General features: G+C 38.1%; 1 protein-coding gene across 1 annotated transcript in view; it reads left to right on the forward strand.

Moving 5' to 3' along the window:
- Positions 1-10,252, forward strand: part of MYOCD (myocardin) — an 85,096-nt gene extending 74,844 nt beyond the window's left edge. The window contains exons 11-14 of the mRNA XM_039847381.1: positions 1,576-1,719; positions 2,737-2,865; positions 4,902-4,959; positions 7,190-10,252. Coding sequence (XP_039703315.1) covers positions 1,576-1,719; positions 2,737-2,865; positions 4,902-4,959; positions 7,190-7,761 — 903 coding nt within the window. The 3' untranslated portion in view covers positions 7,762-10,252. The remainder of the gene's footprint in view (positions 1-1,575; positions 1,720-2,736; positions 2,866-4,901; positions 4,960-7,189) is intronic.
- The last annotated feature ends 14,326 nt before the right edge of the window (positions 10,253-24,578 follow it).

Here is a 24,578-nt window from a genome sequence, read left to right on the forward strand (position 1 = left end):
CATGGACAATGGACTAGTGGTAACTAGAAGGGAGGGGGGAGGAGGAAAATAAAAAATAATATGTTAAAAAAATTATGTACATATAGTATGAAAAAAATAATAAATAAACTGACATTAAAGAAAAAATAAGTAAAAGGACCAGGGACATTTTAGTAAAGTTTTGAAAGAGGTAAAAGAGAAAGCTTTGTGAATATTGGGGGTGAGGGCATTTTAGGCAAAGAAAGAATAGAAAATGCAAGGGCCCTGAAGTGGGAGCATGCGTGGAATGTTCAAGCATCAGATAGAAAACCAGTGTGGCTAGAGCAGAATGAGAGGAGAATTGTAGGAAATGGCTCAGAAGAGTAACTAGTTTGAAGACTAGACCAAGGTAATTATCAAAGTCTTTACTTTGTCTGCGAAGTCAAAGAATTATTAGGAACATCTATTTAAGTCTATATGAGAAAGACAATTACATTATTAAAAGATTCTGAGATCTATATTATTAGAAAAGGAATAGGAAGAAAACTCATATTAATTGCATTCCTGCCATGCGCCAAGTATTAAGAAGCATGTATATGAGTAATCTTGTTAATTGTCACAACAATCTTTTGAGCTTCGATTCATTACTCTTTATTTGCCACTGAGGAAAATGAGGCTTAGGAAAGTTAAGCTGGATCCCCAGGGTCACACGAACTCTAGATTATCTGATTCTAAAGTACGTGCCCTTTTCACACTGAATATTCTCTGTCCTGGTAATATGAGGTGTGGCCATAGGTAATGAGAATACATTTTTACAAATCTACCCGAACAACGCATTCAAATGAATGGTGCCCACCCCTGAGTGGGCACTTTGGGAGGAGTTGAGACTTAAATGCATTATCATTGATGAGATTTATTGAATGCATAATGTCCTAGGCAACAAAGGTAAAACTAGCTCTTGAAACATAGCTCTGGACCTTACAACATTCAGTTCTAATGACATCGATACCCTCAAGGATAACTAATATTTGTACAGTGATTTATGGTTTACAAAGCACTCTTTAAAAACATGAATGATTACATGATAAAAAAATAAAGAGCAATATAGGATAACATTACCAATCTGTGCTTATGACATTAACTGCTGCACAAAGCATTGTGGTGGGGACAAGGGAGGCAGATTGATCATGAAGGGCTAGAAGAGTCTTGAAAGGTTTGGAGAAGGGGTTGAACTTCAGAAGAAGTGTAGAGTTAAAAAAGGAGAGTCAGGAAAAGGGCATTCCATGTGAAAAAGGATAGGGAGGTAGGTGTACAGGGTATGCAGAAGGAAGCTCATAGAGGGATTAGTAGAATTTAAGCTTGCAAAGGAAAACAGTAGTTGTCTGTGGAAAGTCTTGATCACTTATCCTGGGCAGAAGCGGAGACCCTATTCTGTGGATGTGTGGGAGCCACTGAACATTTGGGGGCAATAGGTGATACATACAAAGCCAGATTTGAAACTTTGGTAATAGAATTTAAGAAGGTTTGAAAAGATAAGATACCAGGACAAGTAGTCTCAACATAAGTTGCTCTCAAGTATGCCACTGGTAGTCATGTGTGGCTTCTTTCTTTCTACAGAACTCAGGGGCACACGAGGGCCATCCTCCAAGCTTCTCTCCCCAGACTTCCAGCCTCCACCCTCCCTTTTCTGGATCCCAGGCAGAAAGCAGTCATGGTGCTGGGGGCAACTCTTGTCCCAAAAGCCCAAGTGCACAGCAAAAGGTAGGCACTTGTAAAAAGGCTTAAACGTAGAGTTGACTTTGCCTCTTCTCTCTTCTGTGATCCCTGTCCTCCTATGATAAGGTTCGCAGGAAGAAATAAACAACATTTTAGATAGAAACGAGTGCCTTGAAAAGGCCTGAAATGAATGTACAGATGTTTAAGAGGAGTCATCCCCAAATCAAGATGACTAAAATGGTCATGCTATGTTTATTAAATTACATGGTGAAGAAACAGGTTTCAGTGAAATTGAAGACCAGAATAGGGAAGCGTGGAAAAACAATGCTGGAGAAAGAGGGAAGTACATGGATCTTTGGAAAGGACTGGAGGGATCCAGAGAGGTGGGGGTCATAATGCAATAACTCTGCAGAAAAAGGAAGAAATCACACATATCAGCAGGTGGAAGAATCAGGGATATGGGAGTTTCAAGGAACAGTAAAGAGGTGATAAGAAAGAGCAAACATAACAGGGCCATGACACACCTCAAGTCAGGTCAGGGCGCCCAAACATAACAGGGCCATGACACAACACAAGTCAGGTCAGGGCGTCCTTTGGGGACAGAGATCTTGAAATGGCCCAGGCACTCCACAGAACACATTCACAATACTCAAGGCCGGTTCTTGAAGAGATCTCTCAGCAGTGCCTCCAACTCTCTGCAAATACAGTTAGAATAAAGTAGCGTAAGGGATAAATTACTCTGGAAATACCTGGGTTGATGGACTTCTTTGTACTGGACTGGAATCTTTTACTTTATTTCCTTTTCTCATCTTGCTTTCTGCTAACGGAAGAAGGTGTACCTTGGAGGAGACATGAATCTGTGAGGTTCCCATCTTAAGAGGCCTCCAGCAATAATTCTGTAGTGATATGTACTTTATTAATATATTGGATTTGTTTTCTAAGCCCTAGCTTTTTTTCCCCTTGCATCAATTTTTCCAAAATTTAGCCTGTAATTTCTAAAACAGAAGCAATACCATTTCTCACCCTTGAATTGATTGTCTTTTCTGCATTTTACTGACACAGATGGCTGGTTTACACTCTTCTGATAAGGCAGGGCCAAAGTTTTCAATTCCATCCCCAACTTTTTCTAAGTCAACTTCAGCAGTTTCAGAGATAACACAGCCTCCATCCTATGAAGATGCAGTAAAGCAGGTAACTAAATGCATAATTTGTTCTTTATGGAAGAATAGACTAGCAAAACTGGAACTTTATAGGATTCAACTTCATGCATGTAGAGTCAGGTATTGAGTGCATCTTGTGCCTTTCCACCAGAATGGGCAAAGTATCCAGATGCTAATTGTAGAAAGGTGTTGCATGTGTATAGAAGTTGTGGGAGACCAATAGAAAGAAGAGATAAGTCTGGACACCCAGATGCTTGGACTTAGTGTCAGGTTGGCCACCATCTGGCTGCCATTGCCATTAAGGCTGGGCAAGTGCTCAACTTCTCTTATATGAAATAGGGCTGATATCTACTTTGTAATGATTCTAGATAATGCAGCACTTACCACATTGTCCAGGTACAAGATAGGTACTCAAATATATGAACACTTTTTAAGGTTTTTCCTTGCTTCAGAAATCAACGTTTCTGGCAAAATATTGATGGTTCTTGAGCTGGATAATAATGGAGGTTTGTTGTATCTTCTACTTTCATTTATGTTTGAAAAATTTAAAAAGAAAAATTAAAGAAGAAAAGCAATTAATGATCTTATATTCCAAATGACCGAGTTTGGATAAGATCAGGTAACCCTTCATATGTGCTCAACCCAGAAAAGATGATCTACATCAGTTACCGCATACCGGTTTCCCACAGATCAAAATCAGCCTACAGTTAGGTAACACTTGGCTTAGAGAATATTTTTAATATTAGGAGATTTTATACAAAAAGTAGGCTTTCTCATTTCTGGAAAATTAGGAGATCTGGCAACACTGAAGCCACATTTCTGCCAAACAACATTCACCTGAAACAAAGTATCCACTGCCTCCTTGAACCACAGCATATGTTCTACACTCTTCCCCTCTCTCTTGTTATATATTTGGCTCATTTACATTACCCGCCAGACTCTGTAGGCATCTAATGCCTCCTGGACTGGCGATGACTCATTCTTTGAGCAGTGTTCCCATCTGTATTGATTATTGATGCTGTTTACTAGGACTGGGCTCTCAGAAGAGTGAGATCAAAATATGTCTTTGTGCCTCCATTTTTCCTGGTAACTATAAAGATCAATTGAAACTTCACAATTTCAAAAGGAAAGAAAATGGCCAAGAAAAGTGGACTTCCATAAATAAGACTCTACTTAACTCAGATGAGCCAGAGGGGAGGAGTGCTTTCCCTACCAGTGTAGATAGGTTCCACAAACTATTATATTGAGGAACTAGGGAAATATGAGTCACATTCTTGGACTACATTCACAGCACCCAAACGGGACAGATCCAAGTGACTTCAAAGTGAGAAGAAGTGCCAAAAACCTTTAGCCAGTTACACTCTTGTTCATAGCAGTATTATTTACAAAAGCCAAAATGTAGAAGCAGCCCAAGTATCCATCAATGGATGAATGAATAAACAAAATGTGGTATAGACATACATTCATGTGTCATTTATACCACATAACATATGTCATTTATACCACATAAATGACATTCGTATGTCATTTATACCACATAGCATTCATGTGGTATAGACATGAATGCTATTCAGCCTTAACAAGGAAGGAGTTTCTGACATATACTATGACATGGATGAAGCTAGAAGACATTATGCTAAGTGAAATAAGCCAGTCATCAAAGGAAAAATACTAATAGGAATCCACTTATGCAACGTATCTAATGTAGTTAAATTCATTGGGGCAGAAAGTAGAATGGTGGTTGCCAGGGACTGGGAGGACAAAGGAATAGTGAGTTGTTACTTAATGGGGACAGAGTATTACCACCATCCAGAACTTTTTTCATCTTGCAAAAGCAAGATGAAAAAAGTTCTGGATGGTGGTAATAGTTGCACAACAATGTGAATGGTTGTACTTTCTAAAATGGTTAAGATGGTAAATTTTATGTTATGTCTACTTTACCACAATTAAATAAAAACAACTAACCAAACCTAGTTCAAAAATCTGTGATGCTGCTTCTAATAATTTCTCACCCAAGAAGTAGCTACCTTCTAACTTCTCTGTCCTCCTTTGGTTAATTTACAATAGCAAATGACTCGGAGTCAGCAGATGGACGAACTCCTGGATGTCCTCATTGAAAGTGGAGGTAAGTCTGTCTTGTGTCTTGCCCAACAGGATACTCTGTAAGTGCATGTACTCTAGAGAGGAAACCCTTAGGACTAAGGTCAGATGTTAACTGTAAATGGGACCAAAAAATCTTTGGGGAGAGTGGTCACTTCATCTGAGTTCTTGTTCACGTTTGGAGCAGATAAAGGAAGGCATTTGTGGGTAATATCTCACTACTTTGGTCCCTTTGTCCTGGAAACATTTTCACCAATCATTTTAACAGTTTTCATGTTTCAACTCAGTCCCTGTTTCTATAGCTGTGTCCTCTTGCTATGCTATTTCTCTCTACTGTTCTAATCCCAATGTACCTATCTTCTTAATTATAAGAAGAATAAAGCAGATAAAGCAAATTTTGTGCTACTTACTCAAAATGAAATTCAATTAGTAATCTCCCACTGGATGGTTCATACATGATTAAATGTCATTCAAGCTAGCAATAAAAATGATCAACATTTTCTTTTTGATCAACATTTTCTTTTTGCCTCCTTTTAAGTCATATATTTATTTATTTTTTAAAATTAAATAGTATGTGCCTAGAATTTGAAACCACACAGATGAATAAAATCATGTAAAGGCAACATGTAGACAGAAAGAAAAAAAAAAAAGAACACGTAAGATGTAAGCCCTTAAATAACAGCATTTAGTTTCAGAGAAGGAGTGTCCAGGCAGCAGGCTCAGTGCTGTGCTGGAGCATTCCCCGCCTTCGTGGAGTGCAGTCTATACCACATTTTGTTTATTCATTCATCTGTTAATTGATACTTGGGCTGCTTCTACATTTTGGCTTTTGTAAATAATACTGCTATGAACATGAGTGTACCTGGTAAAGGAGATGAGCAACAAGCAAGTGAGCAGACAATTCCTCCACTGGAACAAGAGGAAAGAAGAAAAAGAGACAAAATCTTATCTTTATAAATTTTATGATAAAAAGACGAGAAGGTTCGTATCAGACGCCCTTATGTTTTTAATAAGTATGTGGCAAGGTCACATACTTATTAAAAACATAATACAGGAGGGAAGCCCAGGTGATTCAAGGAAAGAAGAAAATTTATGAATCAGTCATGAATAAACTGGGTTTTCTGGAGAAACAGTAGGATTGCTAGGTGGTATTAAATGTCCACTGTAGGCTTGACATCATGAATTTAAAGTGAAATCAGTCAGCTTCATTCCAAAATTTTTCTCTTACAACATCCAGCTGATCCAGGGCAGGCTCAGAGAAAACAATAAGATTCATCCAGGTGTGGTGTTTTGCCAGAGGAGAATGGTGAAAGGAGAAAAGAGGAAGGATGTTGAGGATATTTATAATAGAGTAATTCTAATGGTGGACCAAAGAATATAGGCTGGACAAAGAAAGAAATAAAAACCAGAAGGGGCCGATGGACGGTGACAAGACAGTAGAGTGAATAGATTGAAGCTACTCCAAGTAGCTGAGAAATTGTTCTCATCAGGTGAGCTGGAGGAATGGGAAGGGATCATCTAAGAGTGGGAAATTTTGGTTAAAACTGAGCTTTCAGAGGGATGCAGTATTTGAAGATGACAAGGTTGAGAGTGTGTCCAACAGAGTAAGAATGGAAGGAATCACTGGAGGGTGATGGGGATGTCAAGGAACTGAGAGGCTAGCTGTACAATGGGTCTCTTCTGAGGATGCCGAAATTGCATAGAATGACAAGACTTGAAATGGGAAAAAGGCAATGAACTGGGGATTAGTTTTCAGTGGATGAGACGGAGTGACCAGGAGGCTGAAGAGGGAGCGTAGAGTGGCAGGGAAAGCAGAATGACCCTCAAAAACACTGAGGAGTTATAAGAAAGTGTAGGGTAACAATCAGAAAGTGGCAGCAAGATAGCACCCAGGAAGACTCCTCTTCTGGCTGAAATAAATGAGCCCCCACTGAGGCTATAACAGAGGATGCAGTATCCTCAGGGGACAGCCAGGTGTCAGTGAAGGAGTAGGTAAAGGAACCTGCTTTGAGAGTTTGATAATCACAGAGTGGAATTTCCAGGAAAAAAAAAAAAGGATTTGAAGAGAGACCAGAGGGAAGAAGAATTGGGGATATATAGTACAGCCTAGGGATGAGACAGGGTGATGAGCAATGACCAGAGAAGCATAGCCATCTCCTGTATCTTATGTTTAACTCATTGATTTCAAAGATTCATATTGTGTGGCATGCTCTATTTGAAGTGACTTAACAATGCCAATTGTGTTTTACCAACAGAAATGCCAGCTGATGCCAGAGAGGATCATTCATGTCTTCAAAAAGTCCCAAAGATGCCCGGGTCTTCCCGAAGCCCTACCGCTGCCCTCCCCAAACCCTCAGCTTCCTATGAGCAAGCATCTGCAGGAGGACAGCTCTTCTTCGATCACTATGGCACAGACAGCGACGAGCACCTTGAAGTCTTATTAAATTCCCAGAGCCCCTTAGGTAAGGTGAGCGATGTTGCCCTTCTAAGAATTGGGAGTGAGGAGCCTTCTTTCGATGGTATAATGGATGGATTCTCCGGGAAGGCTGCAGAAGACCTCTTCAATGCACATGAGATCTTGCCAGGTCCCCTCTCCCCAATGCACACGCAGTTTTCACCTTCTTCTGTGGACAGTAATGGGCTGCAGCTAAGCTTCACTGAATCTCCGTGGGAAACCATGGAGTGGCTGGATCTCACTCCACCAAGTTCAACACCAAGCTTCAGTTCCCTTACCACGAGTGGCCCCAGCATCTTCAACATTGATTTCCTGGATGTCACAGATCTCAATTTGAATTCCCCCGTGGACCTTCACTTACAGCAGTGGTAGAAGGCTTGATGCAAAAGTGCTAAGGAAGACTTATAGGAATTCCATGGGGAAAGCACACAACCATCAATACTTGTACTATCGAAAAGGAAGAGGAGAAGGAGGAAAAGGAGAAGGGGGAAATTAAAAAGAAACAGTGGAGACTTCTGTTTCAATCAAGAAGAAAAAATAAGAGTCTCTTTTACATATATAAAATGTAATATTTACCAACATTCAATGACTGTTATTGACTTCAGCAATGCATTTTAAAATGTGCCAGAATGCCAAAAAAAAAAAAAAATTATTTTACTGCCTTTTCAAACACTAATTTTTTTTTAGCCCGTAACTTTTTTCAGGCATCGTTGGGGCATGATCTCACCTTGTAAGCTTTACTCATGAATTTATTAGACGTACTATGGAAAGAAAAGGCATATCTGTGATGGAGGCTGATTCTTATCTCTCTATTACCTATCTTTCGAAATACAAATCAGGCGCAGTTTCACTTAAGGAGTTCTGAGGCAGAATAGAGGGACAAAAAGAATCCATTCCCAGGCAAGCAAAATCAATTCGCTGTCCCTTGGCCAGAAAGCTGCCCCATTGGAGTGGTTTCCAATCCTGTGCCCATGACTCTGTGTGGTCACTCATTAAAAACTGACCACATTTGGTCCAGAGAAGCCCGCCCAGAACTTCCTTCTTTTTCAACCATTAGCCAAATCGCTCCCACTGTCTTTATGGTGATAAGCATTGTGAAACAGGTGAGAACTTCCTGACATGGAAGTTTCTCTGACACAATCCCCTCTAGTTCCAAAGACTAGTGAAGACCACCTAAACAGGTCGGAATGATCTTCTAGCCTCAGGAAGCCGTATCAGGGATAATCCAGACAGAACTAGAAAACACTGTTTCACATATCATGGAAATAAATACCATGGGTTACTATAACAGGACTATTTATGGAGGTCCAACTTCTTTTTGGGGGTATGTGGGGCACCTCGCTTTATCTTTCTTCCACTCTCTGCTTTTCTTTCAAGATACCAATTCTATCTTGCTCCACTTTTGAAGATCTTTCTTTTTCTGCCCCAACATTGGGAGAAGACTTTTCAGATCTAACAAGCTGACATACTCCTAACAAAGCCATATTTTAAAAAGCTAAAATTCCAAGTTCTCCTGTAGAACTCATTCTTCATATGCATAATTTGCTGCAAAAGGAAGTTGAAAGAATGTCCTTAGGAAGAAACTGGTGACTGGGCCCATCAGTCACAAAGCTTATTCTACCCTTATTTCATTTACAGCAATCATTGATTTGGGTTGCTCTGGGGAAATTGGAAATTATAATATTGTAAAGATAAATATAAAATTTACAAGAAGGGAGTATTTTAGGTATGGGCCTCTTCAAGAAAACACAACTGCAAATTGAAAATGATAGAAGGAAAAAAGGCAATGGTCTAATGTGCATTCCTCATTACCTCTCGTGCTTTTGCTGGGAGTTGAAAAACCAGATGTCAGGACAGTCTCTCTAAGGCTCATTGTGGCTCCAGCTCACCATTTTTATAGTGTTGCATGCTGTAGAAAGTAGCTATCGCTGTTTTTTTTTGTTTTTTTTTTTTTAATTTAAATCACTAAGGCACTGTTTTCTTCTTTTGTAAAAAACATTGTTCACTGTGCACTTGTGGAGAAAATAACCAAAAATGTTGTGATTTTAGAAGTTCTTTTTTTGATAAACCAAGGGTTTAGAAGTCATTCCATTGTTAACTTGTAAACTTGTGTGAACAGAGTGTTTTTGGTGATTGCTACTCTAAAAGCTGCCAGATCTTATTGAGAATGGGGAATATATATACGCACATGCATATGCTCGTAGATATATACATATGTATATGTATGTGTATATCTGTACACATATATACATACATATGTATATATACATACACATATGTGTATGTGTGTATATCTTGAAAAGCAGTGTTACAGAGCTCTATACCAAAAACCTTTAAGCCTCAATCTGCTGTGAAATGATACTTGGCCTTTCTCACTACGAGTTTCTGATTAATCAACCAGACTACACGTTGCCTCTCTGTGTATGACTAATGGCTCCAGCCTGATGACTCACAGCCACTTGCTTACCATGAACAAGCTCATCTTGACAATGAATATGGATGTGAAAAGACAGAACAGCTTCACTATTAGTAGCTGGAAATGGTAATACAGTCTCTCATAGAAGAACATAAAAGAAACATAAATATTGTTTTACATTCCTTGATCTGCACTGTGCTTTAAAAGATCCACATGGTAAATTTTTCATTTTGCTTTTATGTCAGTCATCAGAACCAAAAACCTAGCAGGAAAAGTTACCAGTCTTTTCTTTAAAATGAAGCTATGGGGAAGAAACCCTTATTAACACATTCCTCACATTTGTTTATTCCTCAGATGTTGAAGTTCTATTTGGATCTTGACAAAGCTTGCTGGTCAGTACATTTTTCATGTGTCACATTGTATAATTTGTTTGTTATTTTCACACCCCCCCCCCCCCACTATTTTGGAAAACAAAGTCATAGTGTCCCTACTCTGAGACTCTGGTCTAAGTTAATTATTTTTTCCTTTGTTTATTTCTATCTGAAAAACGAGACTTGGTTAGGAAGCCTCTGTACATTGTAAGTTCCTGCAATTTCATTGGGATCTTTTTAGGATATTACCTGGTACTGATATACACACCTAACAGTTGACAAAATGCAGATCCTATTTGCTACTACAAATCAACACACTTACAGATCATACCCCTGGATTACTGGTCTCAACCTCCTCCCAGAATCTCCACACAACATATTTACTCCATCTCTTCATAGCTCAGATGTGAGATTTGTGGGATAAAACTGGGAATAATCGGGAGAAAATGGATGAAGTTGGCTTCTCCCCATGGATCAGATAATCCATGTTAATTCACCTGTCTCCTATTGGGGATTTTACTTTAAGTTCTTTTAAACTCTTAGCTATGTCCTCTATTCTGGTAACAAATTGGGTTTGACTAAAAGATGTACAGAGACTTATAAAGATGGCCACATTCATGTTTCTTAGTGCTCTTAGAGCCTGAAAATGACCACATGTGGTATTCTTAATACTCCTGGAAATCCCATGATGAAGCAGACCTGAAGATATTACAGCCATTTTGAATGCTACTGCAGTCCCCTAGGTTCATACTTATCCAACAGAGTCATTTGTACACAAAATTCATTTGTGCAAATACTCCCATTAAACCGGTATTCATTAGTAGTAACCCTGCTCCTAACAATGTTATTGATATAACACACATTCTGTTGGAAAGAAAGGGAAGGTAAAAGGAAAAGAGAGCAGAAGAAAGGCAAGAAGGAAGGAAGGCAAGGAAGGAAAGAAGGAAAGAAGGAAAAAAAGGCAGGAAGGGAGGGAAGAAAAAAGGTCCTAATTTCCCGATCTATGAACTCTCAGTTCAGCTAAGACATCGCATGATGAAAAGTGAATCATAAATTTTTAGATGAGAAGCCACTTTTAATGTAACGATTATACCAGTAAATGAGGAAACCAAGAGAGTCTTCACCTGAATAGTCAAGGGTCTGGCAACTGAAGGCCTTTGCCATTCGAAACATTTATTTTCAATCTGAAAAAAAATGAATCAATAAAAACTATCCCAAGCATTTGAGACAGTATTTTTCAAAAATTATTTAAACTCTATCAGCTCTCCTAGAAGACAGACCCTGGTCTGGCTAAAAACTCCTGCGTCAAATTTACCCATCCATTGGATAATTACTTGATGTCTAATATGTACAAATGACACAAATTCTCAGATATCTAATATGAAGTTGACTCAGTACAGATAGTTCAGATTTCAAGTAACTGGAGGAATTGTAGTTCCTATAAGCAAGAACACTGGAAATATCCCAGTCCTCAAACCAAGAACTCTTTAGCTGTGATTAAAAAGGAGTCTCCATTTTTCCAGAAGAAAGAGTGAAGGGGTCCCTTTTAGTTAAAAGCTATCACCCACACTAACATTCTTTTCCTGTCTCTTTATTCGTGATCAAACAGCAGCAGTATATTGCTTGGAGATCTTTCAATATCTCATACCACTTAAAACATTTATGAAAGTTTTAGGGTTTGTTTTCATTTCCAGATACAGAACCCCCTTGAAAATCAGGGAAGGGAGAGGGAAACATTTTTCCCCACCTCCTATCCTCAATATTTATAACAACTCTAGACAAAAAGGACACTTACTGGAGGGAAGGGGTGTCCAAAGTGAGCCTTCAATCTTTAGCAGAAAAGCTGCAGAGTGTGAAGGCAGCTTGGCCTCCTCCTTGAGCTCTTGCTGCATTCCTCACAGTGGGAAGCTTACAAATGCTAGCGCCCTGTTAGCTATCAGATATGGGAGAACTTGTAGTGAAAAGAGCCTGAGATCTTGTTTTCCTATAAGTCTAGTATAAACCAGCACATGGTTCAGATGCTGAAATTACTAATGCTTTATTAAACAGATGATATTAATAGACACTCAGAGTTCAGGTCCTGGAACAAAATGGTCTTATGGTTCTGAGAGCTGCTCAGGTTGTGTTTAGATGCTGGGTTTGATTTGAGAATCTACATTTGCAGAGGACCCTAGCAAGATTGAGACTATGCATGAAAAAATGATTTTAAGACAGGAAGAGATCTGAGAAGAGTTTTACTATAATCTGCCAGAGGAATCGTAATAGGATTTATTGTGTTCAATAACATACGAGTAAGTTCCTTTCTGATTCTAGGATTTGGCCATTTCCCTTATGGATTAATACAAACAAACTCCTGAGCGTCTCTTGTGCTCATTTTAACCACCTGCTGGTAACATAAGTTTCCTATAAATGGTTTAATGGCTCCTGGGTGTTTATGGGAAAAAAGAGTATAACAATGGAGATCCTGCTTGCTATTCTAATGTTTTCCAAAGGAAGGGAACCCACACTGCTCTCTATAGTTCCTCTCCAATGCACCTGTAGTGAGAAAAGAGGGCAATGCCTTGCTGGGTGCTTGGAACCCTCTCTTGCTGAAACACGAGATGCTTTGTAAAGAAAAGACCAAGCATATGTTCTTTGCGGGGACCCTGTGTGGTGTTGTTTTCATGTTGGTCTCTTTTGCTTAACTATACATAACCAGAAAGAAAATGTGGGTTACCAGGAAGAGAAAAGAAGCAATGGCTAAAATACCAAAATTGGCATGTGTTCTTTTATAATATATATATATTTTTAAATAAAATGTTTATTTTAAAAAGAGATGTTATCTTTTTTATTGACTATATAACATACCAAGCACTGTGCCATGCCCTTGAAATGTTTCATTTCATTTTATCCTCGAAATGGTGCCATGAGATGGTACTATTATTATCTCTATTGCACATGTGAAGAAACTGAGATTCAGAGAAGCAAAGTAACTTGTTTAATGTTACACACCTAAAAAATGGCAGAGCCTGTATCAAACTTTGCTCATCTCCAAAGCCTCTGATCTTCAACACTGCACATCTTACCTGCCCTTACCACTGGTCATATAGTTCCTTTTGTGAAAAAAAAAAATAAAACAGACTCTGAAGCTACATATCTGTCTATTAAAATACATGCACACACACAACTTAGCTAACCCAATGTTTTCATCAGTTTAGCAACTAAGCAAAGTGAATAACATTGAATTGGGCTTCAAGATGACCCATAAGATATGTATAGGCTAAGTATGGGCCCAATATGTATGGGCCCAGTTTTTTCTACTTTTTTCTCCTAAATATATTCCTGTCATTTTCTCGTCCATGATTATATAAACCACATGGAGGAACTGAGATATTGTAAAAAGAGCCCTAGAATGGGGGTCACAAGCCCTGCTTTAAACTCGAATTGATCTTGTTCCATGACATGGCTCTGTTTTCGTCTTATTTTACGGCGAACCCTCCCCATGTAAAAGCAAGAAGGTCACAGATTGCCAGCAGCCCCAGGTGTGCATCCTGCCAGATCAGTAATTTCAGCAAAAGCAGAGTTTGTCATTTCTGAGAGTCCTTAGAAATCTCGTAGTGGACTCTCAGTAGTTGGGGACAGTCATGATCATCCCTGTTGCCATGAAAATGAGGTACAAATTTATTTACAGGGCCTGACTCTTCTGTTCTGCCCTGAGCCAGAGAACAGGATCATTTGAATCTCATGGACTGACAGTAGAGAAGGAAAGATTTTTCTAAGGGAAAATTGGGGTGCCATTACCAAAAAAAAAAAAAGGGCATGGATGTTGAAAAGACATAAACATAAGTAGATTTCTACTATACAAACCCTGCTTTCAAGTTTGTCATCTAGTGAAGGAGACAAACAAGTAAATAAAAAATTACAACATAGTCTGATTGTAGGAATAAGTACATACAATGTGCTATAGGAAGGGCAGTTAATAAAATTATGAGTAGGGAGGATAGTCAAGAAGAACTCTCCAGAAGAGACCAATAAGTCAAGATATGAATGACATAGGAGTTAGCCAGGCAAAGGCTGAGGAAAAGAGCATTATAGCAGAGGGAACAGCCTGTGCAAAGACCTGGAGATAAATGAAAATTTAATATGTTTAGGAGGATGTAAGAAGTTTATGATGGCTTGAGATTATAGAAAGGTGGTATGGGGAGTTGATGGTAGAGATATGGGAAAGATAAGAGAAGAAGTTGGGAACTGTATCAATTGCTAAGGCTGCCATAACAAAGTACCACTGGGTAGCTTAAATAATAGAAATTTAAATAATAGAAATTTATCAGGCTAGAAGTCTAGAGTCAAGATGTTGTCAGGGTTGGTTCCTTCTGAGAGGTGTGAGAGAAGAGTCTGTTCCAAGCCACTCTCCTTGGCTTGTAGATGGCCATCTTCATATTCACATGGCATTCTCCCTGTATTTTCATGTAGCCTTCCCTCTGTATCTGTATGTCTCTGTGTCTAAATTTCTTCTTTTTGTAAGGACATCAGTCTTATTGAATTAAGGCTCACCCTAATGACCTCATTTATCTTGATCAATTCTGTAAAGACTTTATCTCCAAATAAAATGACATTAAGAAGTACTGGCAATTAGGACTTTAACACTTGAATTTGGAGGGGAAGGCCAAAGTTCAACCTATAATAGAAAACAAGCAGAGGCCAGATCACAAAAGGCCTAATAAGATATATCAAGGAGTATGAATTTATCTTTAAAACGGTAGGGCATCACTAAACAGTTTTAAGCAAGAAAGTACTATGATAATCTTTACATTTTAGAAAGATAACTCTGGCTACACTATGGAAATGGATTGGAGTAACAAGCAAGTTTTTTTGGTGAATTAGTTGGATAAATCACTGATGCCCTCCTTATTTTTAGAACACTTATCCTTGGGCATGAATACATGATGAATAACCCAACATATCAAATTTAGTACATTAAGATTGATGGGGTGGCGGTGGGGGTAAGAGCAAAGGTAGTGACTTAAGAACCTATTGCAATAAACCAGCCAAGAGGCAGATGATAACTCTAAGAAAGTGGTGATGGGAAGAGAGAGATGAAGGTATATTTAAAACATGTTAATAAAAGGGGAAGTATGAGACTGGATCATTGGATGTGGATGGTGAAGGAGAAGAAGGGGTGTCTAGTGTCTGTGGGGCCTCAAGTGAAAAGCTTTCACTAAGAGGTCTGGAACTCAGGGCGCCTTTGCATAGGGATTTAAATATGGGAGTAGTCAGCATACAGAAGATAACTGAGATCGTGGGAATGGCTATGACCTACACAATGTGTGGAATGGGAAGAGAAGAGGATCCTGAGGAACACTAACATTTAAGATATTGGCAAAGGAGAAGGAAAGGGAGTGGCTAGAAATCCAGAAGGAAAACCAGGAAAAGGTAGAACCCCAGAAACTGAAGTGGAAGAAAATCTCAAGGAAAATGAAGTCTTTAATCATGTCTAATGCCTCTGTGTTCCATTACCATGTGGACTGGAGAATGTTGTTTGATTTAATAATGAGGTGGTTGGTAACCAAGGGGAGAGAATTTTGGGTGCAGTGGCAAAGCCAGGTGGGTGTAGACTGAGGAATTAAAAGGAAGTGAGGAAGTGGAGATGGTGGTATGGCAATGCAGGGAAAAAGACACACAAGGCCACGGCAGAGAGTCCAAAATTTACAGGACTGATTTTCAAGAGGAGAGATATTTGAGCTAATATTAAAGCTAATGAAAATTAGGTAGTATACACAACAAAAAGTGGTGAGGAACGCTAGTCCAGTTGATTTGCTTTTGGGAAGGGGAAAGAACTATCTGTTGTGATAAGAAAGAAAGAGGACAGTGGGTGGAGATGTGGGTATATTAACAGGTGTATTGGTAAGACATTGAGGCAGTTCTCATTTGGTAGATTCCATTTAATACTTGAAACAAGACAGAGAGATTATGTTCATCTATTGGGAAGACGGAGAGTGGGGCATAAATTTTAATAAAAATGGAGAAACTCTGAATTAAGAGCAGTAGAAAATAGAAGAGAGAACTTAGGAAACACAGAAGGACACCTAGGCAGGGTTGGAAAACTTGGCTAGAGATCATCCCCTCTGCAGAATGGTGGGACTTTCCATTAACAACATCAATAGCCCAGCTGTGGAAGCAGAGGAGGTAAAGAGGTGGGTAGAGCCAAATTTAGAATGCTGAAGGAAGAGGTATGAAAATAGAAACACAGAACTGATAGAGGAGGTAAAATGGTGAACTCTGTGGTATACGATGCATTGTTCTAGGGAAACCAGTGAAGATTGGAGACAGAAAGTGGTGGAATCAAGAAACTAGAAGTGGACCTTGTATTGATTCAATGTTCTATTAGTCAGAATTCTCCAGAGAAACAGAACCAATAGGATATATGTATATACAGAGTAGAAAACAGAGATAGAGATGTTAGATACAGAGATCTCTCTATATGTATTTCTTTCTATAGAGATACCTCTATAAATATAAAAATCCAGATACAGTCTCTATCAGCAGTCCCCAATCTTTTTGACACCAGGGACCGGTGCTCCTATGACAATCTAATGCCTGATGATCTGAGGTAGAGCTGAGGTGTTGATGCTAGCACTGGGGAGTGGCTGTAAATACAGATGAAGCTTTGCTCATTCACCCACCACTCACCTCCTGTTGCACGGCCTGGTTCCTAACAGGCCATGGACTGGCACCAGTCCATGGCCTGAGGGTGGGAGACACCTGGTTTATAGAGATACCTCTATAGATATATAGATGTATGGAGTCTACATAGATAGAGATATAAAGATTTATTGTGAGAATTGGTTCATGCAATTATGGAGGCTAAGATATGCCAAAATATACTGTCTGAAAGCTGGAGAACCAGGAAAGCCAGCTGTATAATTCAGTCTGAGTCTGAAGGCCTGAAAAACAAGGGAGCCAATGGTGTCGATTCTGAAGTCTGCAGGCTCAAGAACCAGAGACTCCAATGTTCATTCTAGCTCAAGGGCAGAATTCACCTTCACCTTTTTGTTCTATTCAGACTCTCAGCGGATTGGCTGATGCCCACCCACATTCATGAGGGTGGATCTTTACTCAAATCTACTGATTCAAATGTAATCTCTTCCAAAAACATTCTCATAGACACACCTAGAAATAATGTTTTACCAGCTATGTGGGCATCTCTTAGCTCAGTCAAGCTGACACATAGAATTAAGCATCACAAATACTACTAACAATGATATCGTAATAATATAAATGAGTATCCATATGTACTGTTTAATAGAGCTGAATAGTGGTCCCCCTGGGAATGGTTCAAATTGAAAATCTTGATTCCCCATAAGCCTACATTGATAGGAAGTCCACTTTATCACTCCAAAGCCCACATCACCCCCAAATAACAAAGAATGCCCTTGTGTCTTGTAATGGAAAGAAGGATCCACTATTCCTAGCTTTTGCTGTGAAACTAGAACACAAATGTATATTCTCTGAGACTCGAGAACCCTTTATCAGCTAAGATGGGTTACTTTGAGATGGGCCTAGTTGCCTCCTAGACTCCAGGCCTGGAACTGGTTTCATAGCTGCTGACAGTGAAGTCCAGGGACTTTCCACTTGTTGCTGCTACCAGCCCAAGGTGTTCCTCAGGAGGTGTGGTCTCACTCCCTTGATATCATGCCCAGGCAAGGGACCTCCAGGCCCAAGTCATCCTGGATTCCTCTGTGGTGGGGAGTTGCTTTTCTTCAAGTAATATGGCTCTCTAGAATGGCATGCTGAATCCTATGCTCTTGCTGCTCTCCCCAGCCCAGGGTGGAGTTTGAGTCCTCTGTGTGTTCACACTGCCACTTCTTCAGGAGAACAGGACCGCAAGAACAGGGTCCAGAGGGGCGGACACTTTTTGTTCAGGACATATGTTAAATCCAAAAGGAGGCCAGAACAACAGGCATATCCAGGACTGTCCCAGGCAAATCAAGGCTATTGTGGTCACCCGAAGGACCTAGACCACCACTAACTTTTATTTGCCCCCAATTGTTCAGTTGACATGGGTCAAGGGCCAGGCCACTGGTTCTTTCTTTTTCTAGCATCCCTCCTTCTCCTGCACTGATACCCACTATCTTGATTTCTTTTACCATTGATTTATTTTATGTAAATTAAATCTTGTAATATGTACTCTTCTGAATCTGGATTTTTCTGCTCAGCCTTCTTTGCAAGATTCATCCATGTTTCTACTCATTGTTGGGTGCAGCAGTAATGCATTCATTGTCCATGCCATACAACATTCTGTTGAATATCACCATTTATTTATCCACTCTATCATTGATGGACATTTTAATTGTTTTCAATTTTTGCATATTAAAAATTATTGTATTCTAGAACATGCCTTTTGTTGCAAAAGTGTTCAGTCATGGGGTATGCATACTGCTAAGCCTTAGCTGATAACACAAAAGTTTTCCCATTGAACTGTAGTATTCTTTATATATTCTGGAACTGAGTCCTTGGATGGTTATATGTATTATACATAACTTCTCCCACTCTAAGAATCGCTTCTTCATTCTCTTAATAGTGTCATCTGATAAATCAAAGTCCTTAATTGTTATGTAGTTCAATTTCTTGGTGTTAAGAGTTCTTGGTATCATGTTTAAGAAATCATTGTATACTCCAAAGTCATTTAGAAAATTTTCTCTCTTCTTTAATTTTCATTTCTTTTGAAAAGAATTTGTTTAAGTAATACCTTTTTAGAGACTGAGTGGCTAATTAATAAGTCTTTCTAGTCATTATATATTTAAAAATGACTTTCTTTTGCCTTTGTTTGTGAATGTTAGGCCAGAAGTAAACTTTTTGAGTCTCACTTGGGTGACAACCTATTTCCTTTGGAGCTCTGTAAATGTGGCTCCAAAGTTTATTGACATTGAGTACGAAGTAGGAGGTGACTGTATATATGTATATGTGCATGTATAACTTATATATGCTTGGGGGTTGTATTTTTTTAATTGAGATATAATTGACATATAAATAACATTGTATTAGTTTCAGGTATGCAATATAATTATTAGATATTTGAATATATTGTGAAATGATCATCACAATAAATCTAGTTAGCATCCATCACCATACATAAATTTTTTTTTCTCATGATAAGAACTTTTATGATCTACTGTCTTAGCTACTTTCCAATATACAGTACAGGATCTATCTATCTTGAAATTCAGAAGTTTTACCAAGATATGTCTAGGGTTTTCTCACACACACGCCCTATAATAATATTTTCTGGCACTTGGTAAATTGTTTTAATTTTGAATTGGAACTTTCTTCAGCTCTGTGAGATGTTTGCTTAGAATTTTTATGAATATTTCTTCATTTGCTTTAAAAATTATATTACATAGTTTTGAATGTTCTGAAAAAGATTCCATGTATCTTTTTCTTTTTTCATTTCATTGAATTACCTATTTTTTTCCCACTAAATTTTGGGAGCATTCTTCCAGCCTATCTTCTAATGCACCAATTCCATTTTGGACAGTGCTAGATCTGATATTTCCTGCTTCTATTGAGTTTCATTAGTTTGGAAGTCATGTGTTTCTTATCCAAGAACTCTTGTTTAATATGGCTCTTTTTCATGGCAACCAGCTCCTGTCATATTAAAGCAATGTTCTCTCAGTTCTTACCAAGAATACAAATTAGACTTTAAAAATATATTTCCCTTTTCCTGCTTAACTTTTTCGCCAGAGGCCATTTTTCTGATTTCTCAGATTAGTCTCCCTATTTTACAGAGGCAATAGCCTGTAATAGAAGCACAGGCATTAGAACTAGGAAAACCTGGGTTTGAATCCCAGCTGTGACAGTTGAATGGCTAGTACTTAAACCTCTGAGTTTTGATTTATTTGATGAAGATAATAAAATCCTCATCCCTGAGTTATTTTATTAAATAAGTATTAAAGTAAGATAATGTATTTTGAAATACTTCAGCAGTACTTAGCTATATAGTTTTATCATCATCATCATCATATCATCTTTACTAGTATATTAAACTACTGTTTGTTCATTCTCACATAGCAAGATCTACTACTCTCACATAGAGAGTAGTCCAAATTTGGTGGCTGAGGTGGTGGGGGAGGTGATCTATCAGTGATGACGTAGGTCTCCATTTATTTTCCCCCAGAAAGTTACCACACACAGTATTTTCTGCTTGGCTAGTGCTCCCCTGACTCAAATTGCCTATGGCATGTTCTGCCGATTGTGAGTGGGACCTTTCTCTAATTTCCATGAGTGACATAGAATTTCTCTATTACATTTGATGAGTTATTTCAAAATGATATTGGAGGAAGAAATGAGTGAAACTATTAACTTTAGTCAACATTTGGTTCTAAAAGTTGTATTTAAATTTTAGTATAAGTAAAAAGAATTAACCCATAAAAGGTTTAGGTGAAAACAGTTGAATATTTCTATCCTTTAGGGATAGCATAGGCTGTCTAAGCATTAAACCAAAGGCATAAAATGTAAAAGAAAAAATTGATAGATTTGACTACATTAAAAATGTAAAATTCATGGAAGACAAAAATCAACATTAGAGATTTTAAAAGAGAAAGGCCAAACCAGGGGGAAAAAAAATTGCCATAAGATGCAACAGCATTAGTATAATATAACTAAAGAACTTTCAAAAATTGATAAGAAAATATGAAACCTCATAAGATAAAAATGGGCTGGGGACATGCACAAGAAAGCAATTAATTGAAGAAGACATACTAACAACTATGAAACATGGGAAAATGTTTAATGTGATTTTAAAAAATAGAAATTAAAACGGCACTATAATGCTATTTCTCATCCTTTCATCTGGCACGATTATTAAAAGTGGTAGTCCGCAGTGTAGGTCAGGACATGGGGAAAATAGAATATTTCTGCATGGCAGGTAAGCCTGCAAAATATGTAGAGGACAATTTGACAATACAACAAAAAGCTTGAAAACATGACACACTTTGATGCAGCAAGTCTAATTATTTAATGTTCATCTTAAGGAAATAAGTATATGTGCAAACTTTTAGCAACAAACATGTTAATTACAGAGATATTTAGAATCGCAGAAAATAGGAAAGAACATATCTACCTAACAATAGTATGATCCCATTTTTGAAATATAGTTATAAATTCACAACAGTATCTTGGATACTAAGAATATACATAGTTTTCATTTTGTAATTTATCTGAATTATTTATTCTTTAATAAATACCATTAAAATGTATATACATTTATACATAAACACACATACTATTGGATTTTATTCACTAACATTTTATTAGTGAATTATGTTATTAATAATTTTAATATCTACTCTCGTGATATTGGTTTGCTGTTTTCGTGTTTGTGCTGTCTTCATCAAGTTTGGTAACAGGGTTAGGCCAATTTTATAAGATGAATTAGGTTGCTTTTGTTTTACTTCTGTGCCCTGGAACATTTTAAATAGCAAAGGTTCCTAGAAGCTTTGAAAGAACTCCCTGTAAAACCATCTTCTTTGGAGAGTGTTGCCCTGTGACTTTTCCAATTTCTTCACTGTTCTTGGTCTATGCATGCTTGCTACCTGTTTTTGAAACACCGATAGCAATTTTCATTTTTTCTAGTGAAAAAGAGCTTATTTAAAAATAAGTAAACATAAAATTGAAAATGTATTCTCTCCTAATTTTTTGCATCTGTGATTAAATCCTTTTTGTCATTCCTCAAGTTGTATTTCAGATTTTCTTCTTTTTCCCTTTCATTAGGTCCATGCATTTTATTTATCTTTTAAAATAACCATCCTAAAATGAATTTATCAATAATTGCTCCTTTAATTTCTGCTGTGGTATATATCAGCCTTGGTCCACAAGTGTTTGTTCTGGAGACCAAGGTGAGAGACGAGTAGCCACCCGGAGGAAATTTTCTCCTGGCAAAGGCAGAAGTACAAGAGGAAAAGAGGAAAATGTACAAAGCCTCTTAGCACATGGCGTGAAGGTGGCACATGTCACTTCCACCCATGAGCCATTGGCCAAAGCAGTCACATAGTCAAGTCCAAAGTTATTAGGTAGGGACATATATTCTTCCCAAGATGAGGCCATGGTAAAAGTATACATCCAAGGATGGCTGGAAAATTAGAGTTGATAATGCCTGACGATAAGAACATCTATCATTCTGTTTAAAAGATACCTTGGACTAAGAGACATGCTTTAATGGTGTAAGTTTGATGCCTGCAGGAGTAAAGGCAATTAAAATCTAAAAAGCATAAGTAATATCTTTCCATTATAGTGTAGCACTGAATGTTATATTTGACATATTAAATACCTGAAGGCTTGGGAATATCTAAACCAACAGCAATTTATTGAGCAAATAGACTGGTCAATTTGTTGATTCCCTGAAACTTATGACTTTGTGATCTTATACTATAAATCCCTTTATAGTAGGTGAGGAAAGAGCAGCCTGGAGAGGTCAAGTAAAATGACTGGCCATAATTATACTGAGCTTGTCACCTGTTTAGTTTTCTCTCTTGTACTGGAACCTGTAGTCTGAATTCTGTTCTCTAGACCGGAGTGGTCCAATAGAACTTTCTGTGATGAGCGAGATGTTCGATTTCCCTAATATGGTAGTCACTAGCCTCATGTGGTTATTGGGTATTTGAAATGTGGTTAGTGTAATTGAAGAACTGAATTTCTAATTTCATTTAACTTAACTTAAAATTAAAATTAACCAAATGTCTCAAGGACTCCTGAGTTGGACAGGGCAGCTCTAGCAAATGCTTCGACTCAGAATGAAGATGCTAAAACCAATCTAACTCAGGGGCTCCTAAGTGGACTATCATATTTCAAAGGAAACATCTCAGACAACTAGTACAACATTGTTGAAGGAAGTAAGAAGCCTATATTTAGTTTGTAAAAGCAAGCCATTTGGCCAAACCTAAGGTCAATAGGTCAACGCTTAAGAAGTATAATCTTCCCATAGGTATATAAGTCTGGTATATAAGAAATGCTACTTGAAACAAAACAAAACAAAACAAAACAAAATAAAATAAAATAAAAAAGAAATATAATTTTCTCTTTTTCCTCCTCCTCTTTCCTCAAATGCACTTAATTTTAATTTTAAATCTATTCTTCTGATGGCAGAAATTAAATTTCAGGAAATTTAAGGCTCCTTTATTCTACATCTTGGCCATTGCTGCCTTCTCGTCATCTTCAATCTCAACAGCTTTCACATCCAGCTCTTTCAGGTACTTCTGTATAGTCTCATGGTACATACACGTACAAATCATTTGCACGTGGCTTGGTGCAGGGAAGTCTGGGGCCACCACAAAACTGTGGTATAGGCACTTTAGGTACTCCACGTAGATATCTTTAATGCTCCTATGTTTTAGAAGGCAGAGGATCTCTGGGAGCTTTGCCACTCCTAGCCTTCTCTGAAGAATGGGTATGTAGATCCTCCATTGTCCTCAGATCCTCCCAAAATATATATTTGTCTTCAACCTGCCTGCCTCCAACTAAAGTTTGGACTCTGGGAGGTTGTGAGATACAAGCTAATTTCTTGGAGATATCCACTGTAGTAGTCAGCTTAGATTCAATTATGCGGGAGTAACAAAAAATCCCCAAAGCTCTGACATATAACAACGAAGGTATATTTTTCACGCTGGTTGGATGGCCATGACTCCGGTCCATAGCAGCCCATAAGTGGCTCATTGCTGGTCTTATGATAAGTGAAGAAAGGGAATAAGATCACAAAAATGACTTTTAAAACTTCTGCTTGGAAGTGGCATAAATCACACCATTGATCTTGACCTCAATGGGAAGATGAGCTAGGCAGTGAAATTTTTGAACAATAATAAAATCTGCATGTTTATCATCTACATTTCCTCTCCCTCTCTCTCACCCCACTTCCTTCTCATCATCTTCAACACCCCACAGCCTATAGATTCTTTATCTAGAATAGGCAGGATAATATATTCTTCATACTCTACTATTTACGGCATAGACTATTAAAGTTCCAAAGCCCACATTCTTGAAACTCAAACTCTTTCTTTAAAAATTCTGTTCTCTCACATGTGTTTCTGAAGCCTGCTTTGAAAGATAAAAAGAGTAGACTTGACACTCCTTTCTCTTTTTTCTGCACTGTCATCCCTTCCCTGGGGTAGAAAGCAGAGAAAGCTCCGGCTGCTTCTTGAATGGAGGAAATGCTCAGGAAATATGTGAAGAAGCCATTGCTAAATAAAATATTATTGGATCATGCTCTAGTAAGGTAGGCTGTAATTTGCGGAGAAGCAGAAATTTCCCTTTTAGAACTGAAATATCTTGGGATTGAAGGCAGAGGCTGGTATGATATTGGAACTGTCTGCCAGAGTCCTCTAAGACTAGTGCTATCCAATAGAACTTTCTGCGATGATAGGAATTAGCTGTAT

The sequence above is a fragment of the Pteropus medius genome, unplaced genomic scaffold (assembly GCF_902729225.1).
Source record: "Pteropus medius unplaced genomic scaffold, Ma_sr-lr_union100, whole genome shotgun sequence".
Taxonomy (NCBI): Eukaryota; Metazoa; Chordata; class Mammalia; order Chiroptera; family Pteropodidae; genus Pteropus; species Pteropus medius.